This window comes from Neophocaena asiaeorientalis, unplaced genomic scaffold, assembly GCF_003031525.2.
Source record: "Neophocaena asiaeorientalis asiaeorientalis breed wild unplaced genomic scaffold, Neophocaena_asiaeorientalis_V1.1 scaffold253, whole genome shotgun sequence".
Lineage (NCBI taxonomy): Eukaryota > Metazoa > Chordata > Mammalia > Artiodactyla > Phocoenidae > Neophocaena > Neophocaena asiaeorientalis.
In genome coordinates, this window is record NW_020174553.1 from 5,851,532 (window position 1) to 5,878,778 (window position 27,247).

General features: G+C 38.1%; 1 protein-coding gene across 2 annotated transcripts in view; it reads left to right on the forward strand.

The window, feature by feature from the left end:
- CYB5R4 (cytochrome b5 reductase 4) overlaps window positions 1–27,247 on the forward strand; it is an 82,645-nt gene that overhangs the window by 27,544 nt on the left and 27,854 nt on the right. For both annotated transcript variants that reach the window (XM_024757426.1, XM_024757425.1), the window contains exons 4-10: window positions 3,990–4,071; window positions 17,434–17,463; window positions 19,634–19,694; window positions 21,103–21,160; window positions 22,761–22,854; window positions 24,666–24,698; window positions 26,624–26,746. In XM_024757426.1, coding sequence (XP_024613194.1) covers window positions 3,990–4,071; window positions 17,434–17,463; window positions 19,634–19,694; window positions 21,103–21,160; window positions 22,761–22,854; window positions 24,666–24,698; window positions 26,624–26,746 — 481 coding nt within the window. The remainder of the gene's footprint in view (window positions 1–3,989; window positions 4,072–17,433; window positions 17,464–19,633; window positions 19,695–21,102; window positions 21,161–22,760; window positions 22,855–24,665; window positions 24,699–26,623; window positions 26,747–27,247) is intronic.

Below are 27,247 nucleotides of genomic sequence, written 5' to 3' on the forward strand. Positions count from 1 at the left end.
GTTTTTCCTGGGTTGGAGAAAAGTCATTTTCACCCATTGGTGATAATAGGATTCTCCTTGGGAGGTCCTCATTGCTGATTTAAATTCCCGTTGTCATTTGATGTTTGTTATTGGCTAGCAGTGCAAGCCAAATAGAAAGTTTGGGAATATTTGCCGGAAAACTTGTCTACCACACTTTTATCTGTCCTGTGTCAACTGAAAAAAAAATTCACAATGTGAGAGTTGTGAGTTAAGTTTTATTTGGGGCGAAATGAGGACTGTAGCCTGGGAGACAGCATTTCAGGTAGCTCTGAGAAACTGCTCCCAAGAGGTAGAGGGAGAGGTCGGTATTGTATGATTTTAGTGAAGAGGGGTGCGTGGAGTCAGGCACGCATTTTGGCAGATGCTTGCTGCTAGTTACGAGGAGCAGATGCCACCTTAAATGATCTTAGTGCTTTTCTAGACATGAGAAGATGCAGGAATTTGGGCTCGTAAAATCATCTCCTGAAAATATCTAACTCTCTGAAGGCCTGTTCTGCCAGTTTTTCCCAGAGTACAGAGTGCGTCATTCCTGCTCTCCACCCTGCACTCCTTTGCGGGGGGTGTTGAAGGTCAGCAGCTGCGGTGGCTAGTGACTTAGTCCTTGAAGAGGCAAGATGGCAAGTACCAGTTTTTAGCTGGCACCTATAACCTCTTGATGCTGAATGTACTCTTCCCCAAGAAGAGTTTCCGGTAACATCTAGTCCTGTTTATATTTCTTAGTGTTGTGCGATTATATGGACCTTGTTGAAATAAGTTTGTTTCGGGGAAGTCACAAGGACTGCTATACTGTTAAATTCTCTAGCAGTTTCAACAGTACTTTTTTTGACCAAAAAAAAATGCACAACCTAAAAGTTGAGAATTATGTTTTATTTGAGGCGTTACTGAGGACTGTAGTCTGGAAACAGCCTCTCAGATAGCTCTGAGAAACTGTTCCAAAGAGGTAAGGGAGAAACCAGGATATATAGGAGCTTTTGCTGGGAAAAAACATGTAGTAGAACATCGAAACATTACTACTAATCACGAAAAACAGGCATCTCAGTTAATTATTTTAGTGCTTTTCTGTGTATGGGAAGATGCAAGAGTCTGGGCTTGTTGAAATTGTCCCTTTAATATGCACCTTAACTCTCTAGCGCCAGTATCCTCTTTTTCTCCATCCTGAATTCCTCTTAGGCCACACCATCGGGGGCGGCTGCAGTGGCTTGATGGCTTTATGGCTGCGACATCCTTTGATTACTGAAATGTCAGGCTACACCCTTTGTCCACACTTTAGTTATCAGATTGCTGCATTCCCCTTGGCTTTAATAAGACCAATGATGTTTATTTATGACTTTTACTCACCACAGAAGTAAACAACTTGATAAAATTCTAGAAACAGTGGTGAAGTGTCTTATATCTTTAATATCTAGTATTTGAGTTGTACAAAGAATATTAAGTAATCTCTTTATCATCAGACTTCTGTCTCTAGTTTTGATCTCACTTCTGACTTCTCATTTCGTATTTCCAGTTGGCTGATGGGCGATTTGAAAACCTGTTGGCAGTTGAACTCAGTGTGCCCTCAGATAATATCAACTCGTCTTCTGCCCTTTGTTTTTTCTACTGTTTCCTGTTTCTGGAAATGGGAACTTGAAACCACTTGAGTAATCTTTACCTTCTCTCATTGTATTATTGAAGTGATCACCTGGACCTGTGCCAGGGTCTTGGCCCAGGTCGAGATCCCTTGTCTCAGCCTGGGAGGTTCTTTTTCTGCTTGGATTCGTATAGCCAATAACAAAACCAGTGCTGAGACTGGAACGGCACAAGCTTTATTCGGTGGCCAAAGAATGGAGAAGCAAGAACTAGTTTGCAGATCAACTTCTCAACCTGACTCAGGCTGAGACACCATATGTATAGGAAGGTTGAGGTAAAATGGAGGGAATTGAGTAAAGGGTGGGAGGAATATTCATGACTTATCCGAGAACTGGGGGTGTGTTTGGACCAGGAACTGAGGCAACACTCCTTTTCAGTCCTTTTTTGGGCTCTTCTGGTTGTTGTCATGGCAGTTGTCAACTGTCATGGCGCTGGTGGGTGTGTCACTTTTAGCATGCTAATGTATTACAGTGAGTGTATAATGAGGCTCAAGGTCCACTGGAGTTTAGGACTTCTGCCATTTTGGGCCTAGTTAGTTCTAACCAGTTTAGAAATTTCTCTGGGAGCAGCTTCCTCCTTTTGTATTTGGGCCTGAAACTCGATAAGGGCAGTTAGTTTCCGTCTGAGGGAGGGGCAGGAGTATGGTTCTGGGGCAACAGTCTTGGTAACAAATGTGCCTCAACATCTAATCACTGGCGAACTTCTATGATGCTGTCTTTAAACATTGCACCTTTTCTGTCTTCCCACTGCCTTAGGTCAAGTCATCATCACCCTCTCTAGCCCTAATATTTTAATACTGTCCCGGTATCTTTACCTTCAGTACCAATTTAGATAACATGACAGCTAGAATAGTATTCTTAAAGACAATCGTCTTAGCACCTTGTTGTACAAGTTTCAGAGGCTCACTAATGACAGTGTAATAAATTCAAAGTCATTAGTCTGGCATTTGAGGGCCTAAAAATAATGTATCAAGGTAAATATTCTCAACATGCAACTTGCTTTGGAACTGAAGTGCTTTGAGCAAATCACCAGTTCCATGATAGACAAACCCCATACCTTTGTCTCTTTGACTATCCTTCTCCTTCATCTATCTGTTAAAATTCTCCCCAACCCCATAACCCCAGAGATGGTGCTTTACACATTACTGGAGACTCCATAACTATTTGGTAAATAAAATTTCAATTTATGTTAATTAGTGTGCATTTATAAGTACATATATATTTTTTACATATTTTCTATTTTAGTGTATATTTATTTACTCAGGAACATACATAAAGATTCTGGTGTCAGTATTATTTGACCTGATTATTTAGTGATTATATAGCATGGAACAATATATTATGATTTTCCTTTACTGGTCTTTTACAATTGGACTTTTAGGTTGTTCCCAATATTTTGCTAATATAACTAGTGCTATGATGAGTATCCTGGTGCCTGCATCTTTGTGTATATGCAAATATTTTCTCAGGTAAATTCCTGAATTACTGAAAGGAAGAGCTGCATATTTTAAGGCTCTTAATATATATTGAGAAGATGCCCTCCAGAAAGGTTGTTTAAATTTAATTCCCACTAGTAATTCTGGCAACAAATACTGTCAGTTGTTTCCCTTGAAGTGACAGTCTCACTTTGTTCATTTAGAAGAAAATGTCTATCAGATACCCAAGTCTGAGTAACTAGTTTATAGGTCATTCTTTTTCTTTTATGGGTAAATAGCCTTTCAAGAAAAAACAGAGTTTAATAGGCAAATCAAACAGTTGCCTAAGTGTTTTTCCTCGCAGCAACCACCTTACTTAGCAGCAGAAGTGTTTTTGAGAACTTCCCATTTTGTCACACAGCATATAAAAAAGACCTGTAACCAAGGGTTGAGGTTTAAGAAAATTAATTGTCTTTTCTACTTCATGAAGGATATTCTTAAATGAAACGAACTCCCTCCAGCCCTGTGGGTCTGTGGTGGTAAGCAGTGTGATGATTGAGACCACTGCCTTGATTTGTGCTAAGATGCAAACTGGTTTACCCACCGTTGCTATTTCAACATCACTGCAAATGTCAATACAATGAAAAAGGCAAATAACATCTTAGTATTATTAGGAAACTAATCGACACCTCATGGGCATCTGAAAGGGCGTCAGTAACCTCCAGAGGGTCTGTACACAACACTTTGAGAACATTGTTCTAAAGTCCCTATATATGCTTCCATTTTGTCACTCCCTTGTTGGCTAATTGAATCTGCTTCTTAGTTTTTCAGAGCTGTGTAAGAATATTTAGTTTTCATCAGAAAAAAATTAGGGCATCTCATGGAGTTAGAGTCATGTTGCTTTTCTGCTATTTTTCTCCCACACCAGGTTCATCGTTGGGTCAACTATGAATCCATGCTGAAAGAATGCCTGGTTGGCAGGATGGCCGTTAAACCTGCTTTTCCTAAAGGTACGTGGAGCCAGGGCTAAACTGGCATTGATGTGTGATACACATGGACTGTCTTTTAGGTGGATTTCAGCAAATAGATTTAAAGAAATCACTAAATTGTTCTCATTTCACTGGTGCCCTGTTCTAGCCACTGTAAAGATTTTACTTTAGTTCTTTAGAATGAAACAATGACTTTACCTTAAAAATTTGGCATGTTTTGAGAGAACATTGAAAGTGTGGAGAATAAGCATAATGGAAGTGAAAGAACTTTATTTACTTAGTTTTCATTAGTCTTTTATTCTCTTGTTACATAGAGTAGCTCGAACAGTTGGTTAGAGGTGACTTTTAGACTAGTTTCCTAAAATTTGATTTTTTGAATATGTAATTGTATTCACATGACTCAAAAATCAGAAAATATAAAAAGTTATACAGTAAAGTTTCCCCTCTCAGCTTTGTCTCCCATTTGCCTTGAACTTTTCCACTCCTTGACTCTTTACCCTAAAAACTGATTTTAAAGTACTTTTAAAGAAACCAATTGCTTGGGACTTCCCTGGTGGTCCAGCAGTTAAGACTCTGTGCTCCCAATGCAGAGGGCCTGGGTTCGATCCCTGGTCAGGGAACTAGATCCCACATGCATGCCGCAACTGAGATCCTGCATGCCGCAACTAAAGATCCCATACACTGCAACGAAGATCCCACGTGCTGCAACTAAGACCTGGTGCAGCCAAATATATAAATAAATGTTAAACAAACAAACAAAAAAACGATTTCTTTCCCTTACCTTCCAAACTGCCACTCAACAATCGGCATGGTGTTGGAGATCATCTCTTTCCTCCTAAGCTTCTTTTGGAAGAGCACACTTTGAAAAGTTTAGACAGGCAGTTGGAGTAGCAGGAGTACTTTGCTTAAATCCTTTACTGTAGATGGAACCGAGTCGTTTCTTTTGAACAACTCCTGATTTTGACATCCAAATTAGGAATACATTGGCTTGTTTGAGCTGACTCTGCTACTATTTATTTAGTTCAGTGAGTTTTGTATTTCAAGGCCTTACTGTTAGAGGCCTGTGTCAGCTGTATAGAAATAGCACAGGCGTACCTAGATTTGAACCCTAGCTCCATGGCCTCTTGGCTGTGCCATAAAGATGGCAGTTTCTGTCTCTGAGCCTCAAGTTTTTTCATCTATACACAGATTCATAGGGCTAAGAATTAGTGTAAGTAATTTAGCATGAATGTAACAGAGGCTCAAAAAGTATTTTTTCTTTCTATTGCTATAAAACAAATAAGCAGTACACGCATACAGGCATACTTCAGAAGTATTGCAGGTTCAGTTCCAGACCACTGCTGTAAAGCAAATATTGCAATAAAGCAACTCACATGAATTTTTTGGTTTCCCATTGCACATAAAAGTTATGTTTACACTCTATTCCAGTCTATTAAGTGTGCAATAGCAGTATGTCTGAAAAAACAACATACATACCTTAATTTAAAGACACTTTGTTACTGAGAAAAGCTAACCATCATCTGAGCCTTCAGAGAGTTGTAATCTTTCTGCTGGTGGAGGGTCTTGCCTTGATGCTGATGGCTGCTGACTGAGCAGGGTGGTGGCTGCTGAAATTGGGGTAGCCGTGGCAACTTCTTAAGATAAGACAGCAGTGAAGTTTGCCACGTTGATTGATTCTTCCTTTCATGACGATTTTTCTGTAGAATGCAGACATGTTTGGTAGCATTTTACCCACAGTAGAACTTCTTTCAAAATCAGTCAGTCCTCTCAAACGCTGCTGCTGCTTTATCAACTAAGTTTCTGTACTATTCTAAATCCTTTGTTGTCATTTCAGCAGTCTTAACAGCATCTGCACCAGGAGTAGATTCCATCTCAGGAACCACTTTCTTTTCTCATCCGTAAGAAGCAACCCCTCATCTGTTCAAGTTTTATCATGAAATTGTAGCAAGGATTGTAGCAAGTCAGTCACATCTTCAGGCTCCACCTCTAATTTCAGTTCTCTTGCTGTTTCTACCATGACTGCAATTATTTCCTCCACTGAAGTCTTGAACCCCTCAAAGTCATCCAGGAGGGTTAGAATCAACTTCTTCCAATCTCCTGTTAATGTTGCTACTTTGACCTGTTCCCATGAATCAGGAATGTTCTTGATGGCATCTAGAATAGTGACTCTTTCCAGAAGGTTTTCAGTTGACTTTGCCCAGATCCATCAGAGGACTCACTATCAGTGGGAGCTATAGCCTTACAAAATGTATTTTTTAAATAATAAGACTTGAAAATCTAAACGACTCCTTGATCCACAGGCCGCAGACTGGATGTTGTGTCAGCACGCCTGAAAACAACATGAATCTCATTGAACTTCTCCATCAGACATCCTGGGTGACCAGGTGCAATGTCAGTGAGCAGTAATATTTTGAAAGGAATCTTTCTTTTATGAGCAGTAGTTTTCAACAGTGGGGTTAAAATATTCAGAAAACCATATTATAAACAGATATGCTTTATTATTCCATTTATAGAGCACAGGCCGGGTAGATTTAGCATAGTTCTTAAGGGCCCTAAGATTTTCAGAATGGTTAAGTGAGTCCTGGCTTCAACTTCAAGTCAGCAGCTGCATCAGACCCTAACAAGAGAGTCAGCCTGTCCTTTGAAGCATTGAAGCCAGGCATTGACTTCTCCTCTCTAGCTATCAAGGTCCTAGATGGCATCTTCTTCCAGTAGAAGGCTGTTTCATCTACACTGAAAATCTGTTGTTTAGTGTAGCCACCTTCGTTAATTATCTTAGCTAGATCTTCTGGATAACATGCTACAGCTTCTACATCAGCTCTTGCTGCTTCCCTGTGAACTTTTATGTTATAGAGATGGCTTCTCTCCTTAAACTTCATGAACCAACCTCTGCTAGCTTCATACTTTTCTTCTGTACCTTCCTCTCCTCTCTCGACCTTCATAGAATTGAAGAGATTAGGGTCTTGCTCTGAGTTAGGCTTTGGCTGAAGGGAATGTCGTGGCTGGTTTTATCTTCTATCCAGATCACTAAAACTTTCTCCATGTCATCAGTAAGGCTGTTTTGCTTTCCTGGAGTAGCACTTTTGATTTCCTTCAAGAACTTTCCCTTTGCATTCACACTTGGGCCGACTGTCTGGTATAAGAGGCCTAGCTTTCAGACTGTCTTGGCTTTTGACATGCCTTCCTCACTAAGCCTAATCATTTCTAGTTTTTGATTTAAAGGGAGAGTCGTGGGACTCTTCCGTTCACTTGAACACTTAGAGGCCGTTGTAGGGTTATATTAATGGGCCTAATTTCAGATGGTTGTGTCTCAGGGAATAGGGAGGCCCAAGGAGAGGAAGAGACATGGAGAACTGGCCAGTCGATGGAGCAGTCAGATCACACATATTTATAGATTGAACTTGCAGTCTTATGTGGGTGCAGTTTGTGGTGCCTCAAAATAGTTACCATGGTAACATCAGAGCACTGCTCACAGATCACCGTAACAAATACAGTAGTGGTGAGAAGGTTTGAAATATTGCCAGAATTACCAAAACGTGCCCTAGAATCATGAAGCGAGCAAATGCGGTTGGAAAAATGGCACCAATAGACTTGCTCAATGCAGGGTTGCCCCAAACCTTCAGTTTTTAAAAACGCAGTATCCGTGAAGTGCAGTAAAGCAAAGCAAAGCACAATAAAACGAGGTCTGCGTGTATACCAAAAGCAAACTAGTTTGAACTTTAGTGTCTGGCAGTCCTTCCAAACCAGTTTACATTTGTAAACAAATCCCTTTCTTCTCTTAATTGCTCCTGAGTTCACCTATTCACTGCCAGCAGGGGCCATGTTCTTAAGGAAAGATTCTAACTGACTAATTTTACCTCATCCTGAACATTACATATCTTGTTTACACAGTCTGGTACTAAAGGTCATGTGCTTCTCTGTAATTCAGTGTGGTCAGAAAGTGTGCCAGCTCCTTAGGCTTTTGTGTCATAGGAGACATGAAATTAATAAGAGGATTTTTCTGGTTTCCTTCCTTCCTCCCTGGAAATGAAAGACAGATAATCTATCTTCAGAATGTTTCATCAGATACGGCAAACACCATTGAAAATGAGCAGATTCCACAAGGAATTCCCCAGATATTTAATTAAAAAAAAAAAGGAGGGGTGCTAGAAGCGGCAGTCCAGGATGATAAGCTAGTTCTGATACCTCCATTTCCCCAAAGCACTTATCAGATACTTGGAAAGTAGAGCCACATGGGAATTTTAATGGTCACATAGGAAATGGGAGACTGGATCTTGGGTCTGTAAAGGCAGGGCGTTGGAGCTGAGATCCCTGCCTATGGCTTGACTCTTGAAGTCTGTATGATCAGTGAAATGGGAAGGCTTGAAAAGAAATCTGTGCAACAACAAAGGGGGATGTCAGGATAGTCTGCCTTGACCTTGTTTATGAGGTGATGGAGGAAAGAGAAATCTCCTTTGAGAATTTGTAACCACAGTCTTGCACATGTAAGAGTTGGGAATTCCAATATATATACCACCTATGTGGTCTTATAAACCTCAAACCGAGAAATACAATGGTCTCCCATTACTGGTTTCCCTGCCTGCTTGGCAGATTTATGTACACATTTTTAATGGTGGAACAAACTTTCAACCTAAAACCCTTAAAATTCCCACAGGGACACATCAGCAGTTATTAGCGTACAGTAGAAAAATTAAACAACACTTGAGGAAGCAAGTCAGCAGAAACAAAAGCAGAATTCCACCCCTTGGACTTTATTATTTGTATACAAGGAATTATAAAAATAATTGTGAATAAAAATAATTATGTTTGAAGTGATTAGGAAAATAAGAATGAATTGGTAACATGAGTAAAGCAAGAGACTGCTAAAATAATCATGTAAAATTGAAAAAAAAATAGAACTCCTAGAAATGAAAAGTGGAGCTGGTGAGATTAAAAAGTGCATAGCATGAATAGTTAGAGTTTAGACGTAGTAGAAGAGTTGAGTGAACTGCCAGACTGAGCAGCAGACGTTGAACAGAATGTGGTGCATAGAAACAAAATGATAGAAAAATATGCAAGAGACGCAGAGGACAGAGCAATAAGATCTAACACCTGTCATCAGGTTTCCAGAAGGAAGTAGTAGAGAGAATGAGGAGGAGGCAACATCTGAATGGCTGAGACTTTTCCAGAATTGGTAAATCACAAATCTCAGATTTAGCAAGTTCAGCAAATCCCCAATCAAGATAAATAAAAAGAAATCCACACATAGACTATTCATTGTAAAACTGCAGAACACCAAAGACAACAGCCAGAGAGAGATAGGTTTACTAACAAACCAGTGATTAGTAAATTGACAGCTAATTTACTAGTGTAATTTACTAGCTGTTACTGCTAATTTACTAGAACATCAATAGGAGACAAAGAGAGCAGTATCTTGGAAGTTCTGAGGGAAAACAACTGACAGCCTAAAGTCATTCAGCAACAAGGATGAAATAAAGGTAGTTAAGACTAACAAAAACAAACAAACAGATTTATGAAACCAAAATCAGAAGGGTTGAGGAAACTGGGATTTCTGACTAAATCCTAATGGTGAAGAACTAAACCATAATGAATATTCCTTCTCCTTCTCACCACCTGGTTCAGGGAAGTGCAAACATATTTCTTATCCAGGATGAGAAATGGACTCTGAGATACTGTGTATTCATAAATTAAAAGTTTCCTTTTTCACACTGTCTCTGGCCCTGGTATTGGTTCCTGAGGCTGCATGATCCGTAGAAAAAGCACAAGTTTCATAGAAACTAACATGGCTTCAGATCTCATCTCCGCCTCAAATTACACTCATGAGCTGTCGATCTTCAGCGTCGGTTAACAGATCTGAGTGTTTTTGCTCAGCAGTGAAATGGGGTCTAAGAATGAAACATCCCAAAGTCATTGCGAGGATTAAATGATGTTTGCTAACCACCTGATGCATTAGAAGCAACAGGTGGTGGGAATAGTAGAAGTGGTTATTGCTGTGGTGGCTACTTTTGCCCCTCTGCTCCTGCAATACTGAGGCTGCTTACATTTTCTATTCCTTTGTATCCCTATAATTATCAGCATGTGTCTTACCATGGCTCTGCTTCTGGGAAAAATTAAGTATTATCATTATTATTGACAGGGCATGTGAGAACATGTTTATGGATCTCTGTTTCACTATAAAGCCTTTTTGGATTATAAGTGTTTTGCTAAGATGAGGCCAGTAGCAGGTAGTGATGTGAGAGAACTTGCAAGGCATTAGGAAGCAAAGACAAGAACTTTACAAATCAGGAAAGTTGTTGACTGCAAGTAAATGGATCGGGTTTTTGGAACAGTAGAGACTTAAGATCCAGCAAGATAACAGTCTGAACTCCAAGCTAACCAGAACTAGTAGATCATATAAAAGGGACAAAGACACTAAAGAGAAAGGTTTAATGTGTCAAGAATGTTCATGATAATTAAAGTGAATGTTGTTTTAACAGTACCTCCTATGCCTTTCGTCTATAGGCAGAGATTGATCCTTGAAGTCTGCTGGCGTGAGACTTAAGGATAGAGACTATTAGGTGGGGTGACCGTGTAATTGTCCAAACTGGGGCAGATTGGAGAATGAATGGAGCCTCTATTAGTAGTTACACTGAGACAACAAGGGGCAGGCAGTAAACTGTTAACTGTATCAAATTAGAGACTATGTTCCCTCTACAACTAGAGCTTCTCTAGATGAAATGGGAACAGAGGTGTAAACAGAGATGAAGTGGGAATAGAGGATGAAAACAGATTAAGTAGGAATAGAGGATGAAAACAGAGACGAAGTGGAAACAGTAGGTGGAGACTTGCTGACATGAGGATTTATAGGGGTTTGGGGGGGTGATGGATATACTGAAGAGAAATGTTATATATGGGCTTCTTTCAATACGAGATCCTTGACACCATCTTTTAGGTGGCGTGACCTGCCAGACCCCAGTGCAGGGAGGAGCCAGAAGTAGCATTTTGTAGGCATCCCCACAGCTGAGCAGTCCCGGGAGGACAGTTTTCCATTTATCTACTGGCTTCTAGGGTAGGAGTGGTATCTGAGAAGAAGACAGGAGAGCTAACAGTGTCAGAATATAAAACACATAGTACTAGTGGGTCATTATCAAGAGAAGAGTCAGTGGGTTTTTTATAATCCTTTGTTTAAAAAGTATTGTGGTTTGTATTGTGCTTTAGAAAGATATCAATAATGAATAAAGGGAGAAACTTTGTTTGAAAAGGTGAGCTTCAGTTATTGATTATTTATGTGGAACACTTCATTCTCTGGCAAAGGTGACAAATGTTCTTTTTGCCCTTTTTTGAGTCCTTTGCTGTCATTATTATAGCCACTGGCCACATGTGGCTGCTATTGAGTATGGAAATACTCTCCAAATTGAGATGTGCTACAAGCGTAAAATACCGCATTTCAAGACTTAGGATGAAAAAAAGAATGTAAAATATCTAACAACTTTACATTGATTACATGTTGAAATGACAAGATTCTGGATATGTTGCATTAAGAGAAAATATATTATTAAAATTAATTTGACCTGTTTCTTTGTACATAGTTAATATGGTTATTAGAAAATTTTAAATTATATTTGTGGCTTGCATTATATTTCTTCTGGACAGCACTGTACCAGATCATAAATGCACTCTTAAAATTTTAATATATTATATTTTAAAAATAGTCACATTTTCTTTATATATATTTTTTTATTGAAATATAGTTGATTTACAGTATTGTGTTAATTTCTGCTATACAGAAAAGTGATTTAGTTATGTATATACACACACACATTCTTTTTTTAATATTCTTTTCCATTATGAGTTATCATAGGATATTGAATATAGTTCTCTGTGCTGTACAGTAGGAGCTTGCTGTTTATCCAGTTCTATATATAAAAGCTTCCATCTGCTAAACCCAACCTCCCACTCCATCCCTCCCCCACCCCCTCCGCCTTGGCAACCACCAGTCCGTTCTCTATGAGTCTTTTTCTGTTTCATAGATAGGTTCATTTGCGTCATATTTTAGATTCCACATATAAGTGATATCATATGGTATTTGTCTTTCTTGTTCTGGCTTACTTCACTTAGTATGGTAATCTCTAGGTCCATCCATGTTGCTGCAAATGGCATTATTTCATTCATTTTTATGGCTGAGTAATATTCCATTGTATATATGTACCACATCCTCTTTATCCACTCATCTCTCGATGGATATTTAGGTTGTTTCCATGTCTTGGCTATTGTGACTAGTGCTGCTGTGAACATAGGGGTGCATGTATCTTTTTGAATTAGAGTTTTTTCCACATATATGCCCAGGAGTGGGATTGCTGGATCATATGGTAGCTCTACTGTTAGTTTTCTGAGGAACCTCCGTACTGTTTCCCATAGTGGCTGCACCAGTTTACATTCCTACCCACAGTGTAGGAGGGTTCCCTTTTCTCCACATCGTCTCCTCTCCAGCATTCGTTATTTGTAGAGTTTTTAATGATGGCCATTCCGTAAAATAGTCACATTTTCTAATGGCATAGCCCAGTGTCAGGAATGTTTCTTCTTAATTTCTCATTGTTTTATCATGGTTTCTAATACTTTATGTTTTTAGTTTTCACAAGCGCTTGCTGACTATAAAGCACTTAGAACCATAGATCAGTAGAATACTTTTGAGGTGGAAGAGGGATTTAGAGCTGTTCTAACACCGTCAGTTTAAAAGGGAAGATCCTGAGGCTTGTAGGTATATGTACCTTCCTTAAAGGCTACAGTTATTTAATAGGAGAAGCCCACCATTGAGAGAAATCCTGGGTGCTTCCTTTTGTGAGGCAGAAAATCACCTCATTAAAGTTATCCTCTTTCAACTAATTTATTTCTCTTTGGTATATGCCAGTGGTTCAACCTGGGTTGAGTTTGCTCCCCAGTGGACATTTGGCAATGTCTGGAGATGATTTGGTTGTCACGGCTGAACTAGATGCTACTGGCATTCCCTTGGGTAGAGGAGAGGTCAGGGGTGCTGCTAGATACCCTACAAGGCACAGGATACACTCCCACGACGAAGAATCGTCCGGCCCCAAATGTTCCTAGTGCTGACATGGAGAAACCCTCATATATGAATTAGTTTTTTATTCTTAAAAATGATGGTATTAGTGGCATCACTAATTGGGTGGGCTGGCTGCCAGCTGGGAGGTCAGCTTCTGTATAGTCAGTCAAAGTTCCCTCTTCTAGGAGCTACCGTTTCCTCATTGATAAGATGGGGACAGTTCAGGGCTCAAGTGGGTGGACAGAGCACAAGCTCAGAGGCTCAGTACGGTGGAAGCAAGACAGTTACTAGTGGAGAGAAAGGGGTGCGTGTCATGGTGAAGTGGACTTTACTGGCTGAGCAGATTTGCTTTCTCAGCCAGGCTACCTTCATTTGCTTTTGTGCTATAGGTCCCACTGTCTGAGTGATTCCTGCCAGAAAGATATAAGGGACAGGTAATTAAAAATGGGGGGTGAGAAGTCCCCGGTCAGGGGGCAGATGCAGGCCTGAGCAGGAAGTGGGTCTTGCCATCAGATTGTGACTGGCCAGTGTTTGGTTTAAGTTAGTATTTGTTTTGTTTTCAGCGAGAAATGATTGTTTTTAACGTGCTTTTTAAAAAATATTTATTTATTTATTTGGCCGTGTCGGGTCTTAGTTGCAGCACGCGGGATCTTTAGTTGCGGCATGTGGGATTGAACCCGGGCCCCCTGCACTGGGAGCGTGGAATCTTAGCCACTGGACCACCAGGGAAGTCCTGAAAAATGATTTTTGAACATGTGTATATTTGTGTATGGGTAATACCAAATAAGAAAGGAGTGGTTAATCCCTCTGAGGATAGGACAAGAGTAGAAAATAACTAATAAATTGGAGAATTGAATAAAAAGTGACAAGTATAGCCTTGAAAGCAGAAAATACAAACTTCTAAAAATGCAGTATTTGCTGTGATTAGTTAAATGAATCGTGGAGAGAAAAACTGACCAGGAATAAGTAACTATATAGTCTGGTACTTTTAGAACTTTTTAATCCTGGAATTTTTCAGAGTATGTGTTTGAACTATTAAACCTTTATTTTAATTCTGCTAGTAGACTACTTCTAGGATAAGGAGTAAACTTCTGGGCCTTGAAGTTTGAGAGATGTACAAAATTTGAAGATGATTCAGAGGATATTTACAACGATAAATTAAGGAGAGTAAAAGAGAAGGATAGTTTAGAAATACATAAATTATTAAATTTTATAGAATTTGAGAAATGGGTTTATGACTTCGGAAACAAAACCAAGAATTAGGCCTCAGTTGTGTTATGAAGAGTTAGTTCTCTTTAGAGATGAGGAAGAATTTCTAGAGAAAAATGGTTATTAAACACATTGTAGAGAACCAGGGAGTCTTCTGGCCAGGCAAAGCAGTAAAGGGAGAATGGTACACTTTGGATTTTGTGACTAAGATCCCTGGTAAAAAGACGGAGCTCCTATCTGATGGTTACGTGACATCAGCCTTTTGGAGTGAGAAAGGAAGGTGGGGTATGTAGCTATGGATAAATATGACATTCAGATGTAAAAGTGCGGTGTTTGTCTTCCTAGAATGTTTTTTGTTCAGGGCCTCCTGAAAAATGCTTACATATTTTCAAAATGTAGCTAAAATATTATTTCCTCAATGAAGTCCTTTCATATTTCAAGTAACAGTGCCCTCCCTCATCCCTGTGCTTCCATGCCACCTTCTATATATCTCTTTTAAAACATTTATCATATCATATTGAAAAGACCATATTGAAGTTTCCAATTTAGTTTTTTAAATTTTTTCAGTAATACATTCACGATTCCAGAATGAGAAGTGCCATGGTCATACCTTTGTCTCCCACCTACCCTTTTCCCTTCTGTGCACAGATGCAGGTAACCGTGTTATTGTGTATCCTTCCAAATCATCATTACGCATGTATAAGCAAACTGAACATATAGTCGTATTTTCCTAACTTTTTATCCAAGGGGTTTCATATTGTGTCACTATCCCTATTAAGGTGATGGTCAACAGGTATTTGTTAAATGAATCAGTATACTAGTAAGACAGGGTTTGTTTGTTTGCTTGTTTTTTAACTTCCCCATCCCAGGGGATCCTTCTGTGGCTCCACTTAGAAGAGGTAAACTAGATTGGGGTCGCAATTAAAAATTGTCGCCGGCCCTCTTACCAAAGAAGAGTTGAATGCTGATAGATCACAGCTCCAGCCTTCTAAAGGACTCTGACCTTTCCAGAAAGCAGAGGCTCTGATCAGAGTAATGCAGTCTAACCAATATTATAAGAAGATGCAAATTTTCTTGGCCATGGAGCCAACCGAATGATGGAATTAGGTATCAAGACAGAATGTTAGATTTCTTGTTAGAGAGGAAAGTATCTCATGTGCCTAGAGTAACTCTGATGTAAATGTGCTTAGCAGTAAAAACAGCCTCTCGTATTTCTGTGACTCAGTTTTCAAAAAGAGTTGCAAAAGTACACTAGTGGAGTTTTTTTTTTTTTTTGTGGTACGTGGGCCTCTCACTGTTGTGGCCTCTCCCCTCTCCCGTTGCGGAGCGCAGGCTCCGGACGCGCAGGCTCAGTGGCCATGGCTCGCGGGCCCAGCTGCTCTGTGGCACGTGGGATCCTCCCGGACCGGGGCATGAACCCATGTCCCCAGCATCGGCAGGCGGACTCCCAACCACTGTGCCACCAGGGAAGCCCACTAGTGGAGTTTTAAAGATATTTTAGATCATTTAGCTAGATGTTCTCTTCCTACTGATACTTCTTTTATTAAAGAAAAAAAAGACTCAGAAAAAAATGAATAACGTAGCAGGATCCATAAAGTTCTGACAGGTTCAAATCAATTCACATCAGACAGGAAGTAATCATATGAGATGGCATATTTTTTCCCTAGAAACAAATTCCCTGGGGACAAGTTTTCAAAATCTGAGCCTCTTAGATAAAAACAAGTTGTTTTACATGATAAATGAGATTCATCAAACTGCCAACTATGTTGTACACTGAAACTGGGTTTAATTTACTTATGTTACTGTGAGTTTGCTATTGTTCTAAGATATTTATAAAACGAATGATCACAACTGCAGTAGCAAAGACAGATGAAATTGTATGAAAGTAAGTCAGCAAGCAGGGACATCAGTGATCCCTTGCAAACTAATGACTAGATTTTCATCTGGCAGTTGAAAAACAAAGCTCATTTTGAGGCATAATTTAAATGGTTTTCAGGTCCTGTGTCTTTTCAGAAAGTATTATCTCTCACAATGGCATGTTAAGAAAAATGGCGCTTAGTTTCAGGGGAGATGAAGTTTAATCTTGACTTTGCTGCTAAAGAGCTGTGGGGTTCATTCAAGTCCTGACCTCTGATTTTCAGCCTTTAATGAGGGGAGCGGATGATAAATTTGGTGTATGTTGTTAAGATCCCTTTCAGCTATGAACTTATTTCAGTAAAAAGGGGAAAATAAAAAGAATGGTTATCTGACCTCCTTAATCATGGGTATTTTATGGCATGTGAGTGAAGTGGTAGTAATTATGGGATCTCTGGCTGATTGAAAATCAGAACATAAAAAAATTTGAAAGCTTTGATATACGGACTTTGGTTTCTTTTTCTACAAAACAAGATGATGTCACCTTAACAAGTAATGTCTATCAATTTAGTTTACTACTTGGATATTTTGTGTTAGCTTGGCATTCTTTTTTTTTTTAAACTCTGGCAACTTGCTGAGCGTTTTATTTTGACATATGGTTATAAAACTTGCGGTGATCAAAATATAATATAGATTTGTGAGCTGGCTGCCATCCTGAAAGGAAACACCCATTACATTTTTTTCTGGCTTGTACCCCTGATGATTGATTGCACTGATATACAAGTGAAAGTCTTAAGATATTTTCAGCATTTTGGCCATTTAAATTTGGAGTAATAATAATCATTTTAACTGCTCACCTAGATAGGAAAGATAATAAGGTGTCTTTCTTTGGGTTAATATGTATGTTTCATATATAAAGTGTAATCTAATAAACTTTGGATAGTTTTAACTAATTTAGAATATGATGATCAGGACAAAACTTGGGTCTTTATGTGCTTTCTAAAGAAATAAACCAAGGTATTAGAGCAAAAATGTCCAAAGAAGGAGGAAAAAGCCCAGTGAAATTGGAGACAAATGCCTGCAGAAGTGGCCTGCAGTCTTCAGAGATGAAATTTCTTACTTAAAGCATAGGCCATCTGTTTATCAGCCTTATTTCTCTCCTCAGGCCTCGGAAGAAAGCCCTTCAAGAAGAGGGCTGTTACCTTTAACTCAATAATATTAACCGATCTTCTCTCTGATGTTACAATATTCTTACCTAACTTTTTTTCTAAACCACTGTACAGACTATCACGAGGAAAAGAGACTCTTAAACGGTAAGTCATATACATTTATAGTAAAAAATGAATCATATTCACGTGACTGTGTACAATATTGCCTCACAGAATTATTTGGGGTATTTAGATATTTTTTATACGGAGGATGTGTTTACTTGCCTAAGCTTAGAGGATTTGGCAGAGAACTTTGTAGATCCCTTATTGCAGCCCTCCTTTTATTTTTCATCTTTATATATTGATGTTTTTATTTTATAGGATAGATTTTTTTCAGGAGTGTAATTACTGTTTACATTCTCTTTTTATATAATCTTTATTGGAGTATAATTGCTTTACAATGTTGTTAGTTTCCACTGTACAGCAAAGTGAATCAGCCATATGCATACATGTATCTCCCCATATGCCCTCCCTCTCGAGCCTCCCTCCCACCCTCCCTTTCCCACCCCTCCAGGGGGTCAGAAAGCATCGAACAGCCCTGACTCTTACCATAATCCCTTCTATAACATCCCTGAACATGTGTTCATCTGCCCTCAGCTTGAATACTCATGGTGACTAGGAGTTCCACCCTCAGAGGCCAGGCTGAACGTGTCCCTCCCTCAGGCACGGGGTGCTCTTCCAGTGTCTACACAGATGCTGAGTAGCCAGCCTATTAATCTCCCCTCCTCTGGGCTCGGTAGCTCTGGCTTCCTCAGCCGTTCAGTATGACTTGGAATTATGACTGACAGTGCCACTAACCCCCAAAAAATTTGGTATGACACTTACGAAATGCACGGGGCTGCTCTGACTGAACCGTATTACTAATGTATGTTTAAAAATTGGGTTTTTTTCCCTCCCTGTTTGCACAAGAAAGTTATAGAAATGCAGCTAATAAGCTGGATTGCCAGATGAATTACCTTTTCTTTTTTAACTAGAAAAGATTGTCTTATTGTAGACTACTTTATGCAATTTGTGATGTAACACCTGAAGTTGTTTGTCTGACAGTATCACTGATAGTATCTTTGGAGCTCTTCCGTGTTCTCAGAGTTTTCGAAAACAGTGAGAAAACCAGAGCCTTGAAAATGTGATGTTGAGGACTTCCCTGGTGGCTCAGTGGTTAAGAATCCGCCTGCCAGTGCGGGGGACAGTGGTTTGAGCCCTGGTCCGGGAAGATCCCACATGCCGCGGAGCAGCTAAGCCCGTGAGCCACAACTACTGAGCCTGTGCTCTAGAGCTCATGAGCCACAGCTACTGAAGCCTGTGTGCCTAGAGCCCGTGCTCCACAACAAGAGAAGCCACCCCAATGAGAAGCCCGTGCATCACAATGAAGAGTAACCCCAGCTCACCACAACTAGAGAAGGCCCGCGTGCAGCAACGAAGACCCAATGCAGCCAAAAATAAATTAAAAATTAAATCTTTAAAAAAATAAAAATAAAAAATAAAATTTGATGCTGGGGCACATCCACAAGAATGTCTAAAATGAAAAAAGACAGAATACCACGTGTCAGCAAGGTGGTGGAACAACAGGGCTCCCATACACTTCTGGTAGAAAGTGTAAATTGATACGACCACTTTGGAAAACTGTTTAGCAGTATTTACTAAAGCTAAACATATACATGTCCTGTATACCTACCAGAAATGTAGATGGATGTTCTTTAAGAATGTATATGTACATGTACAAGAACATTTATAACAGCACTATACGTAACAGCTAAAAACTGCCCAAATGTCCATCAACAGGAGAATGAATAGATTCCGGTATATGGTATGTTCATACAGTGTAGTAATACTCAGTAATAAAAAGGAACAAACTACTGATGTATTCAGCATCCTGGATAAAATCTCAGAAAGCTCCAGACCTGATTTATTGTTTACTATTAATCATGCTGATTTGACATTAACTGAAATGTCTATAGAGCTGGACCAAAAAAGCCAGACCAAAAGAGAACATATTTTATGATTCCATTTTTTATAAAGGCCAAATGCAGGCAAAAACTATTCATGATGTTAAAAGAATAGTGGTTACCCTTGGGGGAGGGGTGCTGAGTGGAAGGAGGCACAGGGAGGTGCTGGCTACAAGAGTATGTTTTACTTATGAAAATCCATTGAATAGTACATTTATGACTTGTGTCCTTTCATAATATTTCAATAAGAAGTTGACTGAAAAGATGGGGGAAAAAACGAAAAATGCTACATGGATGAACTGTAGCTATTTTGTTTGTTTTTCTTTGTGAAGGCATGCTTCCCAAGAGCCAAGTGACAGATCCACTTGCCAAAGAAGGGCCTAGTTCTCCAAGGTATGCATCTTTGTTTTACTTTTTTAAAGCGTAATCAGTTCTACACCAAAATATACATGTTAAAAAAATGGCTCTAAGTTTGATTTATTGCTTATTATATTAATTATGCTTCTTTGACACAAGAACTGTAGTGCCTCATTTATCAGGCATTGCTGGAGAATGAGCTGTTCCATAAATATGAATTTTTAACATAACCGAAGTTTAACCCATTTTAAACATCACAACATTAAAAAAGAACTATTCAGAACTATTTTTTCTGATTATAAAATATACATTCATGGTAGAAAACTTGGAAAATAGAAATACAAAAGAAAGTGATAAAATCAGTTGTAATCCCATCAACTCTGGATATAGACTCTTCTAATATTTGGTTTATTCCACACAGTTTATTCATGTGATACCTATTTCCATACTATTCTATTTCGATAATACAGTATTACAGTATATTCTATGATCAATTTCCTATGTCATGAAAGATTCTGCAAAAGCATTTTTTGTCTGTATTCTATCATGTGATGGAGATTGATCATAGAATATCCATAATTTATTCAACTACTCTATTTTTTGTGTGTCTAGTTTGCTTTATCAGTTTTTAATGGAAATCCTTCAGAATGTATTGTACCCTGTCTTAGTAAATTAAGCAATCCATGTATATGTTTGTTAATGATATTTCAGATGCCCTTAGGGTTATGTGTGTTATTTGTAGTCTTTCTCTTACCACCTTTCCCCCTATTGTGAGTCTATAACAGCAGCTTCCGGCTCTACTTGCTTTACCTGTTAAATTATTTCATATTCAATTTTAAGTTAAGGGCCTCAGGATACCTCCTAGCATTCACATTGGGGGCCTGTATACAGGTAGTAAGTGCAAAAACAGAATCAATTTGATCAATAGCTATTACAGAACCGAAGACTTAGTTTTTCCTTAAGTTTTTACTGTTGACCATTAAGCATCCTTGGTGAGTTAATTTCTTGAGGAGTAAAAATATGTTTGTGACAGGGAGGAGTGAAGGTAATAAGCATGTAGATTTTGTCATGCTTCTTCAGAAAACATGTTGTGTTACTGCTCTGATAAAAGGAATTTTAGATGTGTAACCTTTATAAAAAGTGCCTTGTCAAGGATCTTGTTTGTTTTTATCTAAGTTAGAATACATGGAAGTATAAGTATTTTAAGTTGAGAAATAATTGCTTTATTATTTATTTCATGGTAACACCACTGATTATTTAGGAAAAAAACTTTACCTAGAGAAATATATTTCTCACTGTAGATTTTGAACTGTATGTTTTAAATCATGTATTTATTGTGTCATAGTTGATATTTTTAAACTGTATATGTTTTAAAATTATATATTTAATGATTTAATATATGTTAATGCACATGATTATTTATTCTTTTTAAAATATTTTACAGCTATGACTGGTTCCAAACAGATGCTTTAGTCACCATTGTCATATATACTAAACAGAAGGTAAACACATTTTTAAGATCAGAAAAAAACAAAAAAGTAAATAATAAATGTTAGCTATGCGCAGGTGTACTTTTCTAAGAGCTCTTCTTGTATTAACTTAGAGCAACTCTGTGAGGTAGATCCTTTCGTTACCCCTATTTTACAGATGAGGAAACAGAAATTAAGTAATTTACCCAAAGTCACGCGGTAAGTGGCAGATCTAGCATTTTGAACCCAGGCAGGCTGGCTCCATAGTGTATGCTCTTAACAACCATGCCATAGCACCTTAGGGAAAAAATAGACTAGGAAGAAGCATATTTGTATATTTTATGTGCTCTTCTGTGATTTTTTTTGTGTTTAAGCATGGATAACAGCAGTGAGAGTCCCAGTTTAACTTCACCATATGAACTAATTTCCTGCACTTAAATTGGAATTCAAGAGCCAGGAGAGGCTGTACTGCTGGAGCTTAGTATGCTTAAGCCACTAACGGGGTTCAGTTAATGCCCTCTGAAAACTAAAATTAAGGAGTTAATTCATTCACTAAGTGTTTATTGAATCCCTGCTTCATTTTGAACACCATCGTAGAATTCAGGAATCTAATGATGGGCCAGATTCATAGAGACTGAACTCTCACCAGGCTTACAGTCCAGCTGGGAAATCAGATAAATAAGCAGGCAACTTACAACATCTCCAGACACATCCTCCAGCAACTGGCAAGGTTCCCACACTTGAGGAACTGTGGAGATTTAAAGACAAGTTCTGGCAGCTAGGAATTTCTGAGAACTCATGCTACTTCTGTAGTAGCAGAACCACATCTGAGCTGGTGAGTGCCTCCTACTCCTGCAGCAGGATTTGATGGCTCCGCAGAAGTGACCAGCCTCTGCCTGAAAGAGCCAAGAGGCCCAGAGAGGCACTGCTTGTCCCGCCTTCCACTGCCTCTCGGTATTGTCTCCTAACCAGGCAGTCCTGAACCAAGAGGACAGGGCCTGGCGAGGTTGGGGTCTGTGTGCTCTCATTGGTGATATCAGTGAAGCGCAGAGGATGGATGATTACGGGAAGGGGGAAGGTTTCTACGTGGAGTAATGTATTCAGTGTATGGTGAATAACTTGCACCAAAGCTACGTAGAAACTAGAGACAACTAAAAATTTGTTAGTGAATTTATTATTATTATCATTTTTGATAAGCTGAGCCTAAGAGGTTGTGTTATTTGCACAGTGTCACATAATAGCGGAAAGATAAAAATGAACACAGATATCTTGGCTTCTTGTCTGATTCTAATTTTTTTTCCAAATTATTTATTCAACAAATATTTGAGCACCTCCTTGGTGCTGAGCAATATTCTGAAGACAATATTCTGCCCCTTACACTTAGAGCTTAAAGACGAGTGTGTAAGGTAGACATTAAGCATAGACAAATGCATAGTTAAAATTGTGATATATACTTTGCAGGAGAAGAACTGGGTTGTATGAGAGAGAAAAAAACAGGAATAATGTGTATTTAGCTTGTGGGTTCTGTAAATAAGTACCATATGAACTTTCACTGATCAGCTTAAAAGTATAGTAATAGGAGTTTGGTGAAAAGTTTACTTTTTAATCTTTCTCTTTTTGGTTTCCATTTAAGGATATCTATTTAGACTCAGTAATAGCTGATCACCGGGATGATTCCTTTAGAGCAGAAACAGTTATCAAGGATTATTCATATCTTATACATATTGGTAAGTACCTTATTCTGTATTAATGGAAACAACTTTTGTTTCCTTTAGGTATAGTAGTTACTGGTGTAGAGTCTTTGTACCTATAATATTTTATGTGCCATTGTCATTTTGGTTTGTCATTTTTGATCTTTTTTTTCCTGTTATTTCTTTATACTAAGGAAAACGCTAGCAAATGGCAGTACAACCTCACTTTTCCCAAGTTTAAACAATTAGGTGCGATCAAAATCAATAATCATATGAAATACTTGTTGGCCCAGCTTTGTAAGACTCTGTAACTTTACCTACAAATAAATCTCCGGAGGCCTGCCTGTCATGTGCTTCCGCTGAGTAGACATCACCAGGCACTGTTCTATCGGCCTGTCTCTTGCCAGCCGCAAGGTTATACTGTACCCTTCAGCTGCCTGTCCCTTCATGGGCAAAGATCTACCATACAGTTCACTTCTGTCTGTTTTGAGAGGTTACAGATCTATCAGGGGAAAGAAATCAAGACTAAAATCTAGAATCAAGGTAGCAGATTCTTAATCCATTTCTCACCCATAATGACTCTAGGAGTTCATCCTTTTCTCCTTTAAGGAAGGTAATGTTATTCTAGTTAGAAGGTAGAAACGAAACAAACCAAAACAGCAAGAAGAAAACTGTATTTTAAGCACACATTCTTATGTAAAGAATGTTTCATTTATTTTTGCAAAACAGGGACTGAAATTCTCCAGGCCTCAGATGACTCGCGATTCAACTCATGGCTTTACCATGTTAATGAAGGACCTTTAGTCCTGAATTTGATTGGAGTTGTTAAATGCTTTTTCTTTCTTATTTCCCCCCCATTCACTAATCAACCTCAAATCTTAAACATTTCTTCTAGAAATACATGCTACCCTATTTTTTGCTAGCATAAGATCAAATATATATTGCCTCTTAGGGAGAGTTTTAATCAAAAACTCAGATGTCTAGAAAAGTATACATTATTCGTTAGCTCTGTCATGATTTTTCTTTATGGAAGACCTCTGTGTCAGCATTTACTATGTTTCAAATACTTTATGGCTAGTTCTGTTCACACTGTAGCTAACTGTATCTTGCACACATATAAACAACAAACAAAAATTCCACAGTCAAAAATGTGAAACTCCTGGTTGCTAATATTAGATCAGAAGGACTAAAATAATGCAGAATCTTAAGTTCCACATAACTATTAACACAGTGAACTTTAGAGCAGTTGTTTGTAAAAATACTTCTTGCATCACCCCCTTCTGGAATGTAAGTTCCATAAGAGCAGGGATTTTTCTCTTTTAGTAACTGTGATAACTGTAACACCTGGAAAGTGCATAACACACATAGATGCCCAATAATTTTCTTTTTCAATAACTGAATGAATATTCAACTTAGAGAACAGTAAGAAAGGAAACGCTGAGCTAGACCCAGTCCCGGCCTGTATTCACACACGCATGTGCACACCCTGGAGTATGTGTGTTTCACTTGCTATCTCTCCCTGCCTTGCTCCTGTCTTGGTTTGTAGCATTGTCAATCTGGGACTGTCCTTGCACCAGTGTGGGTTATCCACCTGTGGGCAATTGAGTATTTACTCCTTAATTAATAGGGAGAGAAATGGAAAAATTGAAGATACATATTTAAGTAATTTGTCTCAAAACATTGTATACAGTATTTTGGTTGTGTTCCGTTTCTTTCTTTTGATTTCTCACGATATGTTTGAGAGATGTGAAATGGTGCGTGAAAGAACCATTTTAATGATCTTATATGGTGTTTGTAGACCATAGGAACTGAAGTTGGATCTTAACTGAAATTTTTTTTTTCTCCAGCCCTAAGTCATGAGATTCAGGAAGATTTTTCTGGTAAGCTACCAAAAGTAATTTATCTGTGTACATATACACACACACGGGGGCGTGGACAGCGTTTGTCTTATTACTCATTTGTATATTTTCATGTTGCAGACAAGGACATGATGTTTTCTATATAAGCAAGTACATTAAATTTTAAATGTACTCTTTTCCCTCTGGTTTCAGTTCCCCCCACGCCTTTTTTCTTTCCCCTTTTTCATCTCATCTCTTTTCCCTTTCCTTTTCCTCTCCTTAGAAAAAAAATTCCTGTCCCCATTCTTCCTTCCGGGCCTACTCCTGACATGCAGCTTGCAGAAATATACTTAACCACACCAGACACATTTTTCTTAGGTGTATATATTCAAATATTTAATACTGACAGAGCATGTTAAATTATGACTATTTCTGCATGTAAATACACAACGTGGATTTTACACAGCTGTTTAGCAATAGAAGACTCATCAAAGAGTGGTGGTTTCTTGTTTTTCGTGTTTCTCTTTAGCTTTATTGAAATATAATTGACAAAATTAGAATATATTTAAAGATTTAAAGTGTACAATGTTATGATTTGATAAAGGTATATGCTGAGAAAAGATTCACACAATCAAATTAATTAACACATCCATCACCTCGCATATTTACCTTTGTGTGTGTGTGTATGCATATGAACACAAGTTCTGTTGTCTTAGCAAATTTCAGGTATACAAGACAGTGTCATCAACTGTTCTCACCATGTTATACATTAGATCCTCAGACCTTATTCATCTTGTAGCTAAAAGTTGGTACCCTTTTATCAAGCTCTCTCTATTCCCCCCTCCCCCTGCCCGAACTCCTGGCACTATTTTGCTACTCTGTTTCTATGAGTGTGACTTTTTTTTTTAATTCTACATATAAGTGATACCATGCACTGTTTGTCTTCTCTGTCTTATTTATTTCACTTAATATAATGCCCTCTAGATTTATCATACGTTGTTGCAAGTGGTAGGATTTCCTTCCTTTTTTTAAGGCTGAATAATATTCCATTCTATATTCATATATACATGTGGTTTCTTGTTTTAAAGTACTGTCAGAGTACCTTACACCGGTTCTATACCTTCCCTTTTCTTTATACCATAGTAAGTTCTGTAAATTGTATAAATTAAGCTCTTTAAAGTCAAGGACTTCTTATGTTTGTTAAGCTTCAAATCAGTGCTTACTGAATTGAATTTATTTGAATAATCTGTGTTTAAAAGTTGTTAAATTGCTACTGAATTATGTGTTTACAGTGAAGAAGGACAGATTGTTTCTAAAGACGAAAAGAAATATACTTTAGATCTTTAAAAGCACATTCAATTCATAAAATTTAATCAATTTTAAAAGTTTATTTTATTATTGTACTCATGTATTCTAAACTATTTTAAACATTCAAAAATAAAAAGAGAATCTAAAAGATTTTTAATTATCAAAGATTGACATGCACTTTATTGGGATTCATTCTCCTGAAGCTTTTTCTATGTTTATTAGGCTCAATATTGGTTTACTGAATTCACTCATAAGAACCCCTCAGATCCCAAGAAATGTTAAAAGAGTATAAATTAAATTTGCTTTTGTGGATCCATTCAATGGCTAATTTGTATATTTAAGTTTTTTTTTAAGCTATGTGTTAATTAGTTGCCATGGCTCTATTTGAGCTTGTATGAAAACTAGCATTATGTATTAGTTTGACCCTTGATAAATTAATTTGAAAGAAGTTAATCTGAATCTAACATAAACTGGATTTAACACCATATAAGGCATAAACAATTTTGATGAACATGTACACAAAATTTTATTTATCTCACAAATGCTCAGTGTCATTCATATCTGATTGGGACATTTGGGCCGTTTGAGAAAGATTGGTTTAAAAGTAAAACCTTATATTTAGTATCAATGAATACAAATGCAATTTATCTTCTTTTCAGTGCGAGTTGTTGAGAATGTGGGAAAAATAGAGATTGTCCTGAAGAAAAAAGAGAATACTTCTTGGAAATGCCTTGGTCATCCCCTGGAGAATCATAATTCACTTATTCCAAAGAAAGATACAGGTAGGCTGTGCTATTATTTTGAGTCCTGGGTTAATGAAAATGTTGTGTCAGTGGCTCAGTTGTATCAGAGTTTGGAAGGCCACTTGCAGTGAGCCAAAAGGTCCTTGTATCTCTCTCTGTGGGGTTGAAAGGGACATTGTGTCTGTTATCCTTCTTTTTTTTTTAAAGCAGAAATTAAATTTATGACTCTGCTATCTAATGTTTAGACATAACAAAGGTCATTAGGTAATGATACCTAAATGTAGAAACCCACTCAAACTCTTGTCCAACCATTCACTCCTTGAGGTTTTTTTTTTTTTATAAAAGGTGCAGAAACAAGTTAAGTTTATGCCTTGTAGGCACATCTAGTTTTTTCTGTTAGAGAAGGCACATTTACTGTCTCTCTGCTTACCTAAACCAGTTTCTGAGTTTATTCCTAAAGGATGATACCATTCATTTCCTTCCTTTCTTTATTTTTTAAAGTTTTTTATGTAACTATAACATTTATAGGCAAAGGTGCGT